The sequence below is a fragment of the Macrosteles quadrilineatus genome, unplaced genomic scaffold (genome assembly GCF_028750875.1).
Source record: "Macrosteles quadrilineatus isolate MER2022 unplaced genomic scaffold, UCM_ALF_1.0 Scaffold_1__1_contigs__length_201487025, whole genome shotgun sequence".
NCBI lineage: Eukaryota > Metazoa > Arthropoda > Insecta > Hemiptera > Cicadellidae > Macrosteles > Macrosteles quadrilineatus.
The window spans coordinates 133,709,091-133,728,862 of NW_026542594.1; the positions used below are offsets into that span (position 1 = coordinate 133,709,091).

At 34.4% G+C, this 19,772-nt stretch overlaps 1 protein-coding gene across 1 annotated transcript; it reads right to left on the reverse strand.

Annotated features, from left to right (window-relative positions):
- Nucleotides 1-439: 439 nt before the first annotated feature.
- LOC128982868 (60S ribosomal protein L26) lies at nucleotides 440-18,266 on the reverse strand. The gene is made up of 4 exons (XM_054401919.1): nucleotides 18,138-18,266; nucleotides 12,506-12,678; nucleotides 8,883-9,023; nucleotides 440-608 (listed from the first exon to the last, which is right to left on the reverse strand). The coding sequence occupies exons 2-4, from the start codon at nucleotides 12,671-12,673 to the stop codon at nucleotides 471-473; spliced, it is 447 nt and encodes a 148-aa protein (XP_054257894.1). The 5' UTR covers nucleotides 12,674-12,678; nucleotides 18,138-18,266; the 3' UTR covers nucleotides 440-470.
- Nucleotides 18,267-19,772: the final 1,506 nt, after the last annotated feature.

Here is a 19,772-nt window from a genome sequence, read left to right on the forward strand (position 1 = left end):
ATTTAAATAAACTTCAGAAAAAGTCACACAAATTTTCTTTGATATAATACACGGCTCGAGAGGTCCAAAAATGTGCGGTATAATTATAATAAAGAGGAAAAGTCGAGAGAATTGATTTAAAAGAGGTTTAATTTATAAGAGAGAAAGTGAATACGTGTTGTTAAGAGAGGTGATTTGCGGTGAATGAATGCAACAATGAGAATTAACATTATGATCATGTGATGGGAATTACACATGGACTGTTGAAAACAACGACAACTTGACTGAACAATAGCATCTCCATGTATTAATTTAAAAAACCGCCAAGTTAACCTTCCCTCAGTAGAAATAATAGCACATTTCTATTCCATTCTATATATATAAAAAAAAAACTAATAGAAATCTTAATTAAATGCCTTACTAGATAATACAAAGGAAATTAGTCAATAAAATTAAAAAGTAAACAATAAAATGTTTATTTATAAAATAGTTTATGAGGTCTCCATAGCTGTTGTGGTTTCCTCAGTGTATTTTCCCTTGTCCTTGCCCAGAGCTGCTGCACGTCCCTTGGCTCGTCTTTCAATGATCTTCTTGCGGTCCTTGTCCATCTTCAACTTTACAATCACCGTCTGCAACACAAAATAGGATCATTGACTATTAATAGTCAAAGATAGGATGTTCCTAAAAAGTTCACAGAACAAATGTTTAGAGCTAGCACAAAATATATAAAAATGGAAGTGTAATAATTATATAACTCAATAATTTTAAATATGTTTCTGTCATGAGTAACAAAAAAAGTTGCTCGGCAACTGTATAGCAAAGACCATTGACAGCTTGGCACATGCTGAAACTTGGAAGACAACCCTAGGGCAACTAGAATAGATGGACATCAATTCTGACCAATGACAGAGAGATCTAAGGCAAATACTCTCCAACTCTGTAAATTGCTGGTTTGAATCTTGTCTCAAAAGTTAATTCCTTTGGAAGTGGCCCACCCAAAATAAACAGGGGATAGCAGATACAGCGTTTAGCGGTTGTGTCATAAAATGCATTAATATCACAGGTGGAAGTAGTAATTTTGCCCTGAAGGAAACATTTTCATGTCTCAAAACTAAATTAAGTGAATTCACTCTTAACGGAACTGAAAAGAGATTTGCAAATGCAATGGAAGTTTTGATGTAGAATTTTATGGAAACCTGAAACTGTTGTTTTTTACGAGTTACACATCAAAATCAATAATACATGATACTGTAATCTTGTATAGTGTTTTTTTTTTACTATACTAATTGAGAATCAGAGCCAAAGTTCTTCACTTACTTGAAAGCTATAACAACATCAGTTATCCGCAAACAGGAGAACCCTGTCAACATCAACAGAATGCTGAGGCTATCAAGTCTCTGCGAATGGATATTGGAGGTTCATCATATTCTCAATTGCAAGTAATAACACTGTTTGGATTAGCGGGAAATTGAAATAAGAGGATTTCTTTAACAATAATTGATAGTCGTGACCGCAGAAGATGTTCACGATTTCACGGTTACGCTTTTTCTTGATGATGACAATGTTGCAGTGTCTGCAGATGATAAAAACATCACCGCTGTCACAGGAAAGGATGAAAATGTTGGAGCAGCATTTTAGTGTGCATTAAAAGCTTATTCTATCCTTCACGGGAACATCAAACTTCACAATGCATTCACAGTTATTTTTCTACCTTTGCCGACTTTTGTGGTAGGCCTATCGTCACCAGACACTCCACCATACGGAATAGCAGGACTCTACTGTATAGTAATTATTATAATCTTGGGTTAGTTAAAATTGTATGTATCACAATAACAAGTTAATACAAAATAACCGAGTAATAAAGTTAAGGATTCAAACATAAAAAAATACCATCTTGGCATCGGACGATCTTTGTCAATGTTTTATTTGAGGGGGAGGAAGGCATGTTACAGTTCTCACCAGACATGTGCTATTGATGTTGGCTATCAAAATCATCCAAATCACTGTCACACAAAACAAAAATTAGGTTGTATGAATCAATAGTTATTCTGGTTTTAGCCTACTTATCGGAAACATGGATATTAAATAAGAAATAAGAAAATACCCCCGCCGCAGCAAACCTGCAGACTAAGCGAATTTCCAATTGCCTGATTGGATTTACACTAAATTGTCTCCTTAAAAATATCGCATTTATTCCCTATTTAAATAGAATCAGTTTAACACATACTTAGGTTTGCTGCAACAGGGGGGTAAAAGTGTTTTTTATGTAAAATGTCAATAGTTAGTAAGAAATAAAAACATTTTCCAAATTTGGGCAAAATATGTTAATAAACAAGCAAACTACAACAGTTTACTTATTCTCCATAAGAATAACATGGGAATTTTAAATTTACAATTTTTTGGAATTTTCTCCGTAACCATTAGGCGCATTATAATGCTTCAATATACTAAATTATTTGTTTTTTTAAGCTCTACAAAATAGTTTAGAAATAATTTGCAAAATTCTATGTTTTTTGGGTCAAAAATGGGAAAAACCCATTTTTACCCCATAAAAGCCCCCATAAACCCCCGTTCCCATGGTCCGATCATGCTGGTTCGCGAACTCGTTCGAATAAACGTAGGTTTACACGTTTGTACCAAATTTCATCGAAATCGGATCATTTTTGCTCGAGTTATCGCGCTAACGGACACATATATATATATATATAAATATATATATATATATATATATATAAATATATATATATATATGAATTTGAACGGATGGTATTTTTGGCCTCTAGGGACCTCAAAACGAAAAAAAAAATTGGTCCCGGGTCCAGGTCTTACCATGAGTACTACGGTAATAGCTTATTCCCTATATGGGAAATTCGCTAAAAGCTAATTGTCTTCAAAAACAAAGTCTTGGGGAGGATATGGACCCTCGTATTGACCATGGAGAGTGGAGGAGGAAACTCAATGGAAAATTAGAGACCTAAAACAGTGCAGACATTGTGAGAGAGATAAAATTGTAAAGGACTAAGATGAAAAGCACAAGTGATGAGAAGGGAAGAAACATCTCAACTGAAGATAATCAGTAGAAATAACCCTGCAGGAAGCGACCTCGTGGGTGACCGAAACAGAGGTGATGGGATCAGGTCAAGTCAGGAGAGTTGGAGCCACAGAACAGTACATAGGATTGGTCGAATTGGAGAGGATTTGTTAGTATGGCTAAATATCACCAGCAATATAGATAGATGGTCTGGGAGTAAGTAACTATCAAAATTATAGCAGAGCCTTACTTATAAATGGAATGTATTGGAATTGTAACATCTGAGATGTAAATTCAATTTGTACTAAATTCAGAAATTATCATATTAGGCTGCACCAAATAATTTAATCCAAATTCCAAACTTGAGAATCAGAGCCAAATTACTTCATGCCCTTGAAAGCTGCCTACAATAGTTTTGGAAAACAGGAAAACCCTGTTCTCCTCAACAAAATATAGGAACTTATCAAGTATCTGCGAATGGATATTGGCAGATCATCATGTTCTCATATGCCATAATATTTATTATAATATAAAGCCATACCAATTATGAATCCTAAGTCACGAACATGGTAAAATATAACTTAATTTAATTTAAACTAAAATGAATACACTTCAAAGTTATGGCAGCTCAAAATACAAGAAAAGTTGAGAGGACTAAATATTTTGCAGCAGAATATAGGTAGTGTTAAGAACTCAAGAACTGCCTTAATAATTCGAGAGTCAGAGCCAAACTTCTTCATGCTCTTGGAAGCTACCTGTACTAGTTTTGGAAAATAGGAAAACCCTATTTTCTTCAACATAATAAAGGAACTTATCAAGCATCTGCGAATGGATAATGGCAATTCATCATGCTCTCAAAAATTTTAATTTTAAGTTCATGCATGTTTGTTTTCTACAATTTTGCAAAAAATAAAATACTAAGGATTGTAGTTATTACCTCGTGATTCGTTTATTAATTTTTAATAAGGCATAGGATGTTAGTAGGCCTAGATCTAACAAAACTAAGTTTTGAAATAATACCACCAAAATATTGATGTTGAGTTAAAAGTGACAGACACATTCAACTTGATCAGTCCCAAGCCTTAACCCGACAAAGGTCTTACTGAATTAAATACGTGAGGACACACATACAGTCTTTCTGGCCGGTTGAAATTAAAAAGCCATATTTTAGTAAGCTTTATATTTAAATTCATCAAAACTGTAAAAATAAGAGTAAAATATTTAACTTAGGCCTACAGCCTTCTAAATTTGCTTAAGATAGTAAAACATAAAATGCGACAGTTGTAATAAAATCATTCACCCTAAATTATTAATTATTTGTTTTGTGTAAACCGTTTCTCATATAAATATTGATTATAAGTAGGAATGTGTCGATTCTCTATACAGCAGAATCTATAAACAAAATTCACACACTTTTCCCGGTTTTCCCAGCTAAAAAGTACGAAATTCCTGGCGACTAATATAGACTACTTATAAGAAAAGCCCAATAAAAGTTATAAAAACAAATTAAAACAACAGATATTGGTAAATAAATAAAAACCCCACATATACGTTAATTAGCCCTTAAAGCAAATTAACTCTTAATATTCAATCGACAAATACTGCAAATTAAGGTTAAAAATTAACATGAATGAATTTGACATTTTGCAGAATAAACTTGTACTACTGAGCTAGGCCTCCTGAAGCTGTTTCGAACTGCCGAACGTTACAATTTTCGTGTTATATTTGCCGATAGTTACTTATAATTAACTGTAAACCGGTAAAAAGCCAATAATTATTACAATTAAAACTTTTTCCGAATAAATGTATTTTCAAAAATTAACATAAATGTAGTAGGTACTTTGAAACAAAATTCGTGGTAGAAAATGGTTTTCTTAGGCCTACTGAAGCAGTTTTTAATATTACGTTTTTCACGTTATATTTGCCGATAGTTACTAATGTAACTGTAAACCGGTAAAAAACCAATAATTATTGCAATTAAAATTATGTATTTTCCAAAATTAACTTAACTAAAAGTCAAGGTTAAAACATCAATTCAATCCACAGTCGAGCGTTGATTGGAAATTGTATTGTCATCACATAAATCATTGTGTTGTCTGTCTAGTGTCTACACTCCAGTACAGTTCCGCCATTGATTGCTACACGAACGCACAACGCATTCGCAGCGAATACTTATTGCAGTCAAGGTTAAGTCGATACCGGCAATGGCGGCAATAGTTGCTAACTAGAGCTACAACACAACCGAAGGTATCACCACAAACAATAGGAAATAGAACTATCTGTGGTATTACTAAATGCGAGAATTGAGAGACATTGGCCGCCATATGGACTAGGGGAAAAGTACTTTGAAACTACGGGATTGTGGGATTGCCAATTAGCCAGAGCTGGTTGATTCTTCTAGTGCTACCGACATAACAACATTTTACAATGTCTCAATTTTCTAGCAGAGTTGCTGTGTCAGTGCTACCTCCATTTGGATGCTTTCAGACTAAGACTATTTTGTTTCGTAAAAAGCAAGAGCGGTTCCCTGATTCCGTTTACTTATCAAACTTGGATACGATAAATAACTGAGATCGCACAATAATTTTGAGCCGGCATGAACTACGTCGGTTGTCTGATTCAGAATTCAAACATGGATAATACGAACAACAAAACATTGACCATGGCAACTTCCTTAAAAATATGAGTTTTGAATGGAATCGGTATCAAGAATCGTGAGTAATATTTCAGAACTGGTATAGAATCGAGAAATTCTGTTATCAGCCTATAACTATTTAAAATACAATTAATATTCGACTAGGACGTAATTCAAGCCATGTCCTTGAGTTTTGAGACAGAGTTTGGCTTTGTTCCAGCTATGCGTAGATCGACACTGCTACTTCCCTGCTACACGCTTCATGTTATAGAGCTGGCGGCGAGTCGGCGTATTCTGTCGGCGGACCCGAGATTCTATTCTAGAATCTGGTTAATTTCTTATCTGAATCTTCCGTACATATAAATTCACTATAAAACTTTTCGGATAAATTGGCTCAAAATTGTTAGAACTATAAAATTCCTAGTAAATAAACTAACATAATGATAATAGTTTAAATTCACAGAAAATCCCTGAATAATACCATTTTCACGCATGTTTCCTGAATTTCCTGGTTGCTGACAACCCTGCTATAGCGATTCTCAATAACACCGCTACTAGGCCGTTCGTATCGGTATCGAGAATCGATCGTCAAAAGTCGATTATTATACAGTTACCTATAACGCCAGCGTGATAGCGCAAGACAACTATGACGTTTCCGTGACCACGGGAGACGATGAAGATGTCATCTACATGGCCGCAGGAGATGTTCATGATACGCTGCGATCGCAGAAGACGATGATGAAGTAAAAAACACGGGCGTGTGTGATGTTCATGGTTTTGTCGCGATCGCAGGAGACGATGATGTCTACACAGGTGTAGGAGATTATAAGAATTTTGCCGCAATTGCGGGAGACGATGATGGTGTTTCCATGACTCGGGAGATGATGATGGGGTTTCTGTTACCGCAAAGCAATAATTTAGGATTTTGCAATGATCGCGAAATACAGTGATGATGTTCCCGTGACTGAGGAAGAAATTCAGGATTTTGCAGCAATCTTAGAAGACAACAATGATGTCTTCACGACCGAGGAAGATGATCACGATATTACCTCGAGTTTGGCTTGAGTATAAGGCTGGCACAGCTCTAGTTGTATCAAACATTTTCTTTTAGCGAATTTCCCATACAAGCTAACACACCGCTAGGACTCCTTGAGTTAAAATGAGATCTATCATACAGTAGAACCCCTGTTAACCGAATTAGGGGAGGGAGCCATTTCGGATAACCAATTTTCCAGTTAACCCTTCATATGCTAAGAATAGCCTATGTTATTAACACGTTGAGTTGGAAAAATAAATTTAAAACAATGTCTATTTAGTTCTAGCCTAATACAGTATTTTATTTCAGCTACTGAAATGTTACAAAGGGTTACAAAATACCTTAAACTAAATAACTGTAGTTACTAAAGCATTTTAGATTACAAATTACTTACATTTTAGCCCCGTATTATTTTATGGAACCGTTTCGGTTAACCCGAATTCGGTTGACCAGGGTTCTACTGTAATGCCATGAATGGTAAGAACTAGACTCGGGACCGATTTACAGTTTTTTGTTTTGAGATCCCCTTAGGCCAAAAACACCCTCCGTTCAAATTCATATATATACATATGTGTACGTGTGTCCGTTAGAACTACAACGAAGCAAAAATTATCTGATTGGAAATGATGAAATTTGGTACAAACCTGTTAACTACGTTTATTCTAACGAATTCGTGAACCAGCATGATCGGACTATAGGAAGGGGAATATAACCAACAATTTCTTTCCAAACCACTATGTAGAGCATACGGGGTGTCCAGCAAATGGGCTCGGCCGAATTCCTGCATATTTCCCGAGCAACTTCCATTTTTCCCCGAGGCAGTTTTTTATGGTAAATTTAACAAAAGTTTATCAAATTGAATAGTATATTTTATATGCAATAGGAATAAAATTTTTTTTAGGCCTACACCTGTTCTGCTTTGACTCTCAAGAATTGCTGAATATCTCAAATAAAAAATCCTGCACATTACTGCCATAATTACATCATTTCCGTAATTCCCGCATAGTTTTCGGCGTATAATATTCCCATATATTTCCAGCTTTTTACGGTTTTCCCAGTCGCCGGACACCCTGACTTAAAAATGTAAATTTAAAAATCCCATGTTATTCTTATGAAGGATAAAACTGTTGTAGCTCGCTTGTTTATGGATATATTTTAATCAAATTCATGGTAATTTCGTTCATTAAAATATCTATTGAAACTAAGCTAAGTTATCAACATTTCAGTAAAAAGCACACCTCAATACCTTCCCTGTAGCAGCGAACCTAAGTACTCATTAAAATTAATGTTATTTAAATAAGAAATACATCTGACATTTTTAAGGGAATGTAGTAGAAATCTAGCCAGGTAAATGGTAATTCGCTTGGTTTGCAGGTTTGCTACGGCGGGGAATTTGATTATTGTTGTTAGGTCTCCATGTACCTTTAATATGCTAGTTATTTAAATGTGTTTAGAAGGGTTTAAACTTAAATTGGCTAATTGAATTTTTTCTATTTTATAATAGACAAGTATAGTCGAGTTTGGAGTTAGTGAAGCGTACATTTACATGTCGCCTTATGGGGAAGGTCTAAAAGTCCTAAAGAGCTAAAGAAATGTTTGTAAAGCTTCATTGTACAATTTGCAAATATGAAAAATAAACAGATTTCTTTCTTTTTTTTTTCTTTTAAAAAATCACTTAACAAAATGTCTGTCTTCATGTAAAAGAGTATCAGAGCCAAATTACTTCATATACTTGAGAGCTGCCTACAACAGTTTTAGAAAACAGGAAGACCCTGTTTACTTCAACATTACGTAAGAGCCTATCAAGCATCTGCGAATGGATAATGGCAGTTCATCATGTTCTCAAATCATTATTTTGAAAATTGCCAAATTTACAGTACTCTTATTAAAACAAGTTGAAAAAAAACAGTGTATAAAATCATTGCTAACTGTATTTGTTAGCCCTAAGTTAATTTAGTAGAAACATACTATAAATATCACTTTTCAAAATAACACAGCTTTAGTTTAAAATAAAAACGTACGCCTTGGCCCAAGTCTTGCATTAGATAACATGCCTTTGGATTTTATTGTGCAGCTTATTTCATATGAACTCAGAATTGATAAAAATGGAGGATAGAATTTTGGAGACCATTAAAAAGGAATTTTGAAATTTAAAATTAATTGCCACCCTAAACATGTTATCACAAGATTTGAAGACATACCTTGGATGGATGGATGCCAACATATACACTGGCGCCATTGGCTTTTTCTCTTTGTATCCTTTCAATGTAGATAACAAACTTCTTTCTGTATACTTGGACGACCTTTCCAACTTGCTGACCCTTGTAGTGGCCTCTGACCACCTGCAAACAATATTGAAGTATGAGGATACCAGCAACCAGGAGACTAAGCAAATTTCCATTTGCCTGGTCAAATTTACTCTTAAATATTTACCTAAAACATGTCACATTTATTACCTACTAGCAGAGTACCCGTTCTTCGTGCGGCGTTGGCGTATATGTATAAAATGCTTATTGCAGTTATACTTGGCTTTGCGTTTGCAATGGGAGAGGACATGGTTTAAGAAAATTTGGTTCTTTTAATTTACGGTATATGCTATAGTATACAGTAGCATACAGTAGCACATCTACTATAGCCATAATGTTCTACCACTGCAACTAAACAATAGATAAAGTAAAGTTCTCAATGTATATCACAGCTTTTTCTTGCTAGTTAGTACAAATTCAAAAAGTTTAATAGTGCTGCACCCTGTTGGTAAACCTTATAACTTTTTAACGCTATTTATTATCATAGAACCAACTTGTATAGTTGAAACAGCTGACAAAAATCTTTTATTCCTTTTAAATATAATTACTCATAAGGTTAACATGGGAAACTCCAGAGCCACTGGGGCGGAGCCCGAAAGGACTTTTTAGATAAGAATGTGTCTATATGTTAATCGGGAATGTAAGCTATCATCACACCAAAATTTTAGCCCGATCCGACCAGTATTTTTTGCGTTTACTTGTCACAAACATAGGCCTACATACATACATCCAAACTATTTCATTTATAATATTATATATATACTAGCTGACCCGGCGAACTTCGTATCGCCTAAGTTATAGGTTTTCCCTAAGACAGACCGATGGAAAGAAAGTACCGTTACGTTTAATTTTCAAGATGATCTCGTTCGCATCGCTCAATCACGTCCTGGTTGAAGTTCGTTCGCTACGATCACTCACCTTTGGGTTGGAGCTCGTTCGCTACGCTCACTCACCTTTAGGTTGGAGCTCGTTCGCTGCGCTCACTTGCCTTCAGGTTAGCTCGTTCGCTACGCTCACTCGCCTCCAGGTTGACGTTCGTTCGCTACGCTCACTCACCTTTTGGTTGCAAATTACCCTAGCTGTTGTCATAAATGTAAAAGAAATAATAGTGCTGCACCCTGTTGGTAATCCTTGTAACTTTAATGCTATTGAACATCATAGAACAGAACCAACTTGTTTAATTGAAACAGCTGTTAAGATTCATTAATTCCATTTCTCATAAGGTTAACATGGGAAACTCCAGAGCCACTGGGGTGGAGCCCTTTTAAGAATTTCGAAACGGGAAATAGTTTACGTCCGATTCGCATACCTACAGAATTTACACACCAAATTTCATAACGATCGGTGAAGTCGTTCCGGAGGAGTTTGCAGACAAACACTGTGACACGAGAATTTTATATATTAGATATGTAGTATAGTATAGTAAGATTTGCGTAAGGTAGGCTAATCTTATATATTAAAAAAATTGGGTTTTCTTTTCCGAGTTTGTTTGGCTCTTCTACCCGACCGATTTTCATGATTGAGGTCTCAAATTGAAGGTATGCACGCACAGATTTGCCATCAAGCATTGGCATATATTTATCTATAACCCCACTTGGCTTATACGTTAACAAAATTTGCTCTCCATGTATTTCTTATGGGAGTTAAATTTGGTTTCTCTTTGCCGAGTTCGTTTGGCTCTTCTACCCGACCGATTTTCATGATTGAGGTATCAAATTGAAGCTATGCACGCACAGATTTGCCATCAAACATCGGCATATATTTATCTATAACCCCACTCGGCTTATAAGTAAACAAAATTTGCTCCCCATGTATTTCTTATGGGAGTTAAATTTGGTTTCTCTTTTCCGGTTTCGTTTGGCTCTTCTACCCTACCTACTTTCATGATTGAGGTCTCAAATTGAAGCTATGCACGCACAGATTTGCCATCAAACATCGGCATATATTTATCTATAACCCCACTTGGCTTATACGTTAACAAAATTTGCTCTCCATGTATTTCTTATGGGAGTTAAATTTGGTTTCTCTTTGCCGAGTTCGTTTGGCTCTTCCACCTGACCGATTTTCATGATTGAGGTCTTACATTGAAGGCATACACGCAAAGATTTCACATCAAGCATCGGGCATCGAAGTAAATGCATCGGCATGTCTAAACTTCTATTTCTCTATTTATGTGTATTTTCAAAACTGACCATAGGCCTAATTATTGAAGCCCTTCATATCCAAACTAGTTGCCGCAAACCGATTTCAAATAGCTCAAATAGTTAAAAAGTTAAAGGGGGTGCAAGTTAATTTGTTTGCCATCCTCATGGTTATTTGGATTTGAAACGTTTTAGGGCGTCATTTTGTTATTAGTGGGCTGATTTTGGTTTTCTTTATGTCAATTTTTATGTTTCGTCAAGACCTGTAAAATGATACCTAATTGGACTATACTTGTCATTTGAAAGTTTTGAGCTACCCCTACCCCCAAGGGCAAAATTGACCATAATTATTGTAGCCCCTCATATCTAAGAATGTTGTCGCAAACAGATTTCAAATATCTCAAATGGTTGAAAAGTTAAGGGGGATGTAAGTTACTTTTCAGCCACTCTGTATATATATATATGAATTTGAACAGATGGTGTTTTTGGCCTCTAGGGACCTCAAAACAAAAAATTAATCGGTCCCGGGTCCAGGTCTTACCATGAGTACTACGGTAGTAGCTTATTCCTTATATGGGAAATTCGCTAAAATACAGTAAATAATATAAGTTATATAAAAGAAGGCGATGGTGATAGATTTTTATTGGATAAATATAGGTCTCAAGTGTAATTTTGTCTAAACATTGTATATTTCATGTTTTAGATCTAAGTTATGTGACGATTGTCAATACGCTGTTTTTTTTGTGTTTCAATGACAATAAATATTCTTGATTCTTGAATTAAGTTCTAAGACAAATTTTTGTTTACTCTCCGATTGAGTTACATAAGCTAAAACAAAACAGTAAATTGGTCCTTGGACTAGAGGTACTGTACCCCCTATGGTAACATTGCTACAGATTGTTGACTATGGTTAGAAAATTGATAAAACTCTATTTAAAAAATATATATATAAAAAACACAACTAAGTTAGCAGCAAGTTATATAGGAAGGTAGTATAAGAAGTAAACTGCATAAAAGTATGACTGTAGCGTACATTATAACAATATGTAGGCTAGCTCATATCTAACATAAGCCTACTGATTGTTTTCCAAATTTTGCAGGGACGGATGAAAACAACGATATAAAATTACTGGACTTCCATGGTCTTACCTCCTTCGGAAAAGATATTCTTGCCAATAAGGTCCAAATCCATAATTTATAGGCCTAAGGGGGCTTAAAATCAATAACTCAATTCCAAAAAATAATTAAATTTAACAAAGGCCTAGCTCTAAAATATAAATAACTTGTCTCACATATCGTCTAGTGACTACCAATTCAAAAATTAATTTTAAAAAGGATTTAATTTTAATGTTTACTTAAAAATAGGTTTAAGTTTACCTGCACTTCATCATCTTTTCTGATGGGCATGGTTCGGACATTGTACTTCTGCCTCAATTCTTTGGAAAGAGGAGCAGACATGAGGCGTCTCCTGATGTGGGAAGGAGCGGAGAAATGACGCTTGCGCGCCTTCCTACGTGAGGATGACACCATAGGATTGAACTTCATGGTGGCTATAGGTAGGACAAATAAAAAAATTATTTAACTTCACTTTTAAGGGTAAAATAAAACAGTCACCATAGGTCTACTAAATTTTCTACAGTGAAGCCTTAATCTATAGGCCTAACTATAACACACTTTACAATACCTACCATTACTATACCTACTAAAATGGGTATTAACTGGTGCATACAGGCTATTGAGGACTAGATGACAGGCTAAGTTAGTAATTTAATCATGCTGTCATATACGTAGATTTGATATGAAAATTGTATTTCGCTTCAAGGCCTGACAAACTTGATGACTGTTGCTCTGCTCAGACTTAAATTGTGTTTAAAATGGTTTACAATACCTGCATATAGTAATCCTTTGTTGACATTGACAAACGATCGTGACCGGGCTGAGGTAAAGGTCAATGTCCCTTTGTGTTTTTCGTGTTTTTTGTAATGTGTGTCCGTTCCGTGTATCGTGTTTTGTATATGTTTTATTTATTGAACTCTGTTAACGACCTTCGAATGAAGTGATCACTTGACACATTGAGGCCTGAAGATGGTCCAAAACAAGAACCGAAACTAGTTGCCTAAATCAGCAACAAAGGATTACTATATGCAGTTATTGTAAACCATTTTAAGTATAATACAGTAATCCGGAAGCTAAACAACTATTTTTAAAATTAAATTGTGTACGATAGGCTAATCGGACGAGACCTATTGTAAACAATGTAGACTATTTGATTAGTGGTTAATATATTTCTTATTCTTTGGCAATAACTTAGGGCCTACTAATGAATTAAAAAGTTATTGGCCTAAACTTAATTTGCATTAAATTCAAATGAAATAAATATCTTTTCAGAAAATAATAAGGTAGGCCTATGCATTTTGACATTTTATATACCGGTAGGTTGTAGGTAGGCCTACAGTTGTCATATTTACAGATTTGAAATAGGCTACAGAGTGCCGTGGCCGCCGCGGCGTCTGATGACTACTACGCCGTAGCCAGTGTTGGGAAGTAGCGCGCTACAAGTAGCGACGCTACAGTAGCGCGCTACTTTTTTTGTAGCGTTAGCTGTAGCTACGCTACTTTTAAGATTTTGTAGCTTTAGCTGTAGCTAGCTACATTTTTAAAGTAGTTTTAGTGGAATTTTAGCTACTTTTCTCGCTATATTAACATTTGTTTAAGATAGTGATTCTTATCATAACCTCAACCTTACGTGAAACAACCTCTTTCAAACTGAGATTTTCAAAAAAAATTAGGCCTACTTTCTTGGCTTCAAACAGCTGGTTGCAGCTGTTTCATTCCCTATTACAACGTTGTGTGGACATAGAGGCCATTAAATGAGTGTTATCCACATTTTTGGCTCTCATTATTCCTTAATTTACTACTCTATGATTACTGTCAGATAAAATAAAATCGCTAGATGCAGACGACGTTTAAACGGTACCGGTGACAAGAGAAGCTATAAGCTATTGAATTGAATGCTTGCAAGTGATTGACAGGACAGGGGAATTAGTAATCAATTTAGTTTCTTTATTATATCGATAATGCTTCAACTTGGGGTTTAATGGAAACCAACACACCTTGAAATAATGAGAAAGCTGGTCTATCAACCTTTGCTTCAGCTGTTGATTGTGGTTTATCATCACAAGCCCTTCCTTGGTTAGATTACGAAGATTTTTCAAAGGTTTACTAAATTAGCAAAGAGGAAATTACCTGATGAGATTTAAGATATGCCTAGACTACATGATAGTTGTAATGAAAAAATCTCCATATAACATGAAACTTACATTGAAAAAATAGCATAGTTTGCTCCTGCTAACAGCTCTTGTATAGGACTGAGGCTATGGTTTAAGACGAATACCAAGTTCAATTATTATGAATATATCTGTTTAGTCCTTGCAAGAACAAGCCTACTATAGCCAACTTGTTACATAGCCAAGTAGGCCTACATGTTATTTTTACTTTACAAATTTCATCATGTTTAAATTAAAAGCCGATTTCAGGATAAGTTGCTGAATACTGTTTTCCCTACCAACTAGGTTGAAGCACAATTTGCCCTATGCATAATGACAATAAAGGACGATTTCTTGACATTGAAAAGTGTTATTCGTAGAATAAGTAATTTATCACTTTAAAAGTTATAGCAATGTTGTTTTTAACATTAAAAGTAAAGAAAGGCAATAAACTCCAATTTCAGTAGGCTAGGCTCTGTAACACAAAAAGTATTTTTAAATAAGTTAATCTTTTTGCAGTTTTAGCGAATTTCCCTATAGGGAAGTAGCTATTACCGTAGGTCTCATGGTAAGACTTAGGCCCGGGACCGATTTACTTTTTCATTTTGATGTCCCCAGAGGACAAAAACACCATTCGTTCAAATTTTTATATATGTATATAGATATATATATATATATATAAATTTATATATATATGTGTCCGTGAACACGATAACTTGAGTAATTTTTATCCGATTTTGATTAAATTTGGTTAGAAGGTGTAAGGCGGGATAATCTTGAATGAGTTCGCGAACCAGCATGATCGGACCATGGGAACAGGGTTTTATGGGGTAAAAATTGGTTTTTCTCACTTTTGACCCTCAAAACACAAAATTTCCCAATTTTTCTCTAAACCTTCTTAAATAGCTTAAAAAAACAAACAATTCAGTATATCAAAGTGTTTTTGTACAGTTATTAGTTACTGAGAAAACTAAAAAAATTGTAAATTTAAAATTCCCATGTTATTCTTATGGAGAATATTGTAAAATGTTGTAGTTTGCTTGTTTATGGATATCTTTTGATCAAACTTGGCAAATATATTCATTTTCTACTAAGCAATAATTATTTTACTTAAAACACACACTTTATTAGTTTCCTTGTAGCAGCAAACCTAGGTACTCGTTAAACCTAATGTTATTTAAATAGATGGATTGAAAATTAATTTAGCCAAATGGAAATTCGCTTAGACGGCAGGTTTGCTGCGGCGGGGGTATTATTGGTCTTAATTGTTGATATAAAACATCTATAAATGAATCTATATTAAATTAATAAAATTAGCTTTTAAAATATAGTTTGGTTGTATGTCTTTTGAACTTAATGAAAATTACATTTTATGATGCTTAAAAATAATGCAATATTTAAAAATTATTACTAAATATGATGGGACACCCAACTATTTGGTTCTGTTGTTGTAATGTTAGGTTTATAATGCCAACAAATTAAATACAATCTAGGAATAATTTGTTTTCCAAGTAATGTTAGATACAATACTGACATTTTTTTAAATGTCTGTTCAATAAAAATGTAGTTGCAATTAATTTTACATTTACCTAATGTGCGTGGAATAAAAATTAACGTCTTTGGAAAAGTAGCTAAAATTGTAGCTGTAGCTACATTTCATTGTAGTTGTAGTTGTAGCTAGCTACTTTTTCGGAACTGTAGCTGTAGCTGTAGCTAAGCTACTTTTTTGGAAATGTAGCAGTAGTTGTAGCTAGCTACATTTTAAAAGTAGCTTCCCCAACACTGGCCGTAGCACAGGACAGCTGTTGCTATTGTTTCTGACTCCATTCGGTTGTTGTTTGTGATTATGTGAATTATCACTTGTTATGCTTTTTTGGAACAAATTAAAATAAGTTGTGAGAAACTTAGGGTAATTTAGGCTACGTTCAAATTCACCCGTCAGTGAAAATATGTTAGCAAATTTTGCAGAGAAGCCTAAAATTGATTTTGAAGTGGTGACAAAGGAAACTACTACGATGTTATTTTTGGGCTCAAGGGACCTCAAAAGGTAAAGATTGGTCCCGGTCCAGGTCTTACCATGGGTACTACAGTAATAGCTTATTCCCTATATGGGAAATTCGCTAAATAAATGCACTTCAAAGTTCAAAAAAATTTGTTAAATAATAAATATAATTTAACGCAAAAAAGTAAGCTACAAAACCAGTCATTTAAAAACAGCTGCGTTAATCCGTGCTCTCGCTGGTTAAACCCTCGGCAAGTTATTCTCCAAAAGGATAGTGAAAAGTATTGCTTGTGCATTTTCGATATCGTTAAGTTATTTCATTGTGTTTCACCCACTATTTAAGTTAACTTAATTGTGCAAAAACAGTCTGGAAGTTGCATAAATTAATGAGTCGGTTCATTATAACCTAACCTTTACCTTCCTAATCTAACCTCACTTCAAAACACTTAATACAGTCTCGAATCCGCATAAAACCCGACCTACCTTCCTCACATGCCTAAATAAGAACTGATTAGTGACTATTTGGTTTCAAAAATCAAAACGAATTGATTTGATTTCATTCCGCATTAGATCAAGTATAAATAGTTGTTTGCTCTTCTCACTCAGTCCTCCTCACTCAGTACGGACCCGTCCAGTCCAGACCACGCCATATTACCATTACCTTCAATACCGCTCAATTATCCTTAGCTAAGATTCGTAATCCTAACCTTCGTTTTACGGCCACTACGGCAACTTAGGAATCTCTCCCACAAAAACTAATTGCATTTTTGGATTCAGCGTTAAAATTACTGCAAGTAGACATATAAAAATTACATCATATCCCAATGTAAATACAGTAAATATTTGCCTTCTGAGAATCTGACTAAGTTAGGCTATTAGCATACAGAAACCCATTATTACACCTGTAACGTTTTGCAGCTATAATTTATAGTTAACTTATGTTTATTTACCTTATTAATATTCTAAAAATTCCAGACCAAGTAGCTACTGTATCTTAAATAGCCTAGCCTAAGTAAGTTGTAGGCCTAGAACTATTTTAGCCTATACTAATTAATTGATTGCAAAGTAATATTTTATTTTTATTTTTATCACATAATAGCCTAGTTGTATAAAAGCTACTTATCCTTTTAAGATAAAATTACAAATTACACCTATAATGTTGTAGCCCATCAATTTGTGAACAAGGTAGCCTATAGGCTAGGCCTATACAACTACATAGGCCTAGATAGTTTTTAGGAATCCTGCAAATCAATAAAAAAACAGCTTGATACCAAGGTGTTATTGCTTGACACTTTCATGGAGGGCTGGATTAACTTCGTTTAATTGATCAAATTATCCTAGCACAATGTGATAGCTAACTTGGTGGCACATTGAAGGCTAGGCCTACCCTAAGATTGGTCTGTTTTTAAACACTACAGAGTATTACTACAAGACCTGTTAGTGCGTTATAGTAAATATTAACTTACTATTACCCATTGAAAAGACTACAATTTAAATTAAGCAATCAAAGTAAACCTGTGTGGTGTATTTGGTCCTATGTTGTGACTGTGTATATCTGTATAGGCATTATCATTGGGCCTATTGAGGTTATACCATCAACCTAATAAAATAACTCATAAAATATAGTTTGGATATTTATTTGATAGCCCTTTACTGAGAGTTATGAGATAATACAGGTTTGCGAAATACAGTACTAAGGATTAATTAAAACAGAAAAAGATAAGTAATTATCACAACTTACCGAAATACTTTGGCTGTATTCGCTCTGCAACAGGAAGCTAAAAGAAGAAGAAGAAAACATCGGATCGGAACTGTACGTTTTAAAAGTAAGTCGAATCGAAATCTGAATGTTGTGAGTGTAGAGGCATGGCATGACTACAGATACTATAGCAATACATGGCAATAATGGATTTAAAGGCGGCTGTGCTTTTGCATCACTAGCGTTAGTTAGTTAGTTACATGTGTTATATAATAATTAGTAAAGTACATAAACAGATATATCATTGTAATCTGCATAAAATTTACTAGCTTTTACATGTCTTGCAAATACCTATATATATTTTTTAATAGACGGTTTTCATTGATTTTTTGGCATAAAACATGCTGCTATATTTGGCATGAAATATATTGCCGCCATTTGTAAATTGTTCCAGAGTTTTGGTTGATATTTTTCACAAACATAGTGCTCATTAGATAACAATTTTTACAGAATTTCAACCATGTAATTCAACCAGTTATAAAGGAGAAGTCCTACAAAGAAAGATATTTATGATAACCCAACCTAACATAACCACCGCAGCGCGCAGTATAAGGGTGGCCCCCGGATAATACCAAAGTACCTATTGCTGATCGAAAGGTCCAAACTCGTTATACACCCTATCGGAAGATCCAAAAGGTGTATATTGCAGATCGGAAGATCCAAAGATCAATAGATCAAAAAGTACAGTCATAACAAGGAATAAAATTTTACATTGTGAAGTAAACTTTAAAAGACTGTACGTTTCACTTTGGACTTCCGATCGTGGTTGGGTCAGAAGATCCAAAAAGTATTATGACAGATCGGAAGATCCAAAAGTATTAACTATTGCGTATCTTAGATTGAAGGCGTTCAAATACACATATAGGATGAAAAAGTAATAATTAATTAATTTAAAAAACATTACATGAGAAAACAAAATACCCCCGCCGCAGCAAACCTGCAGACTAAGCGAATTTCCATTTGACTGATTGGATTTACACTGAAATGTCTACTTAAAAATATAACATTTATTCCCGATTTAAATAGAATTAGTTTAACAAGTACTTAGGTTTGCTGCATCAGGGAGGGTAAAACTGTTTTTTTTTGTAAAATGTTAATAGTTAGTAAGAAATAAAAACATTTTCCAAATTTGATCAAAATATGTTCATAAACAAGCAAACTACAACAGTTTACTCATTCTCCATAAGAATAACATGGGAATTTTAAATTTACAATTTTTTGGAATTTTCTCCGTAACCATTAGGCGCATAATAACGCTTCAATATACTAAATTATTTGTTTTTTGAAGCTCTACAAAATGGTTTGGAAATTAATTGCTAAATTTTATGTTTTTTGGGTCAAAATTGGGAAAAACCTATTTTTACCCCATAAAACCCCCCGTAAACACCCATTCCCATGGTCCGATCATGCTGGATCGCGAACTCGTTCGAATAGACGTAGGTTTACACGTTTGTACCAAATTTCATCAAAATCGGATCATTTTTGCTCGAGTTATCGTGCTGACGGACACACATATATATATATATATAAATATATAAATATATATATATATATATATATATTTATATATATATATATATATATATATATGAATTTGAACGGATGGTGTTTTTGGCC

Bases quoted from the DNA above. Each gene is read 5' to 3' on its own strand.
- LOC128982868 (XM_054401919.1), bottom strand. From the start codon at position 12,673: ATGAAGTTCAATCCTATGGTGTCATCCTCACGTAGGAAGGCGCGCAAG. The intron at 9,024-12,505 runs GTAAACTTAAAC...TATTGTTTGCAG, and splicing joins GAAAAGATGATGAAGTGCAG to GTGGTCAGAGGCCACTACAA. The intron at 609-8,882 runs GTATGTCTTCAA...TTTGTGTTGCAG, and splicing joins TTGGCATCCATCCATCCAAG to ACGGTGATTGTAAAGTTGAA.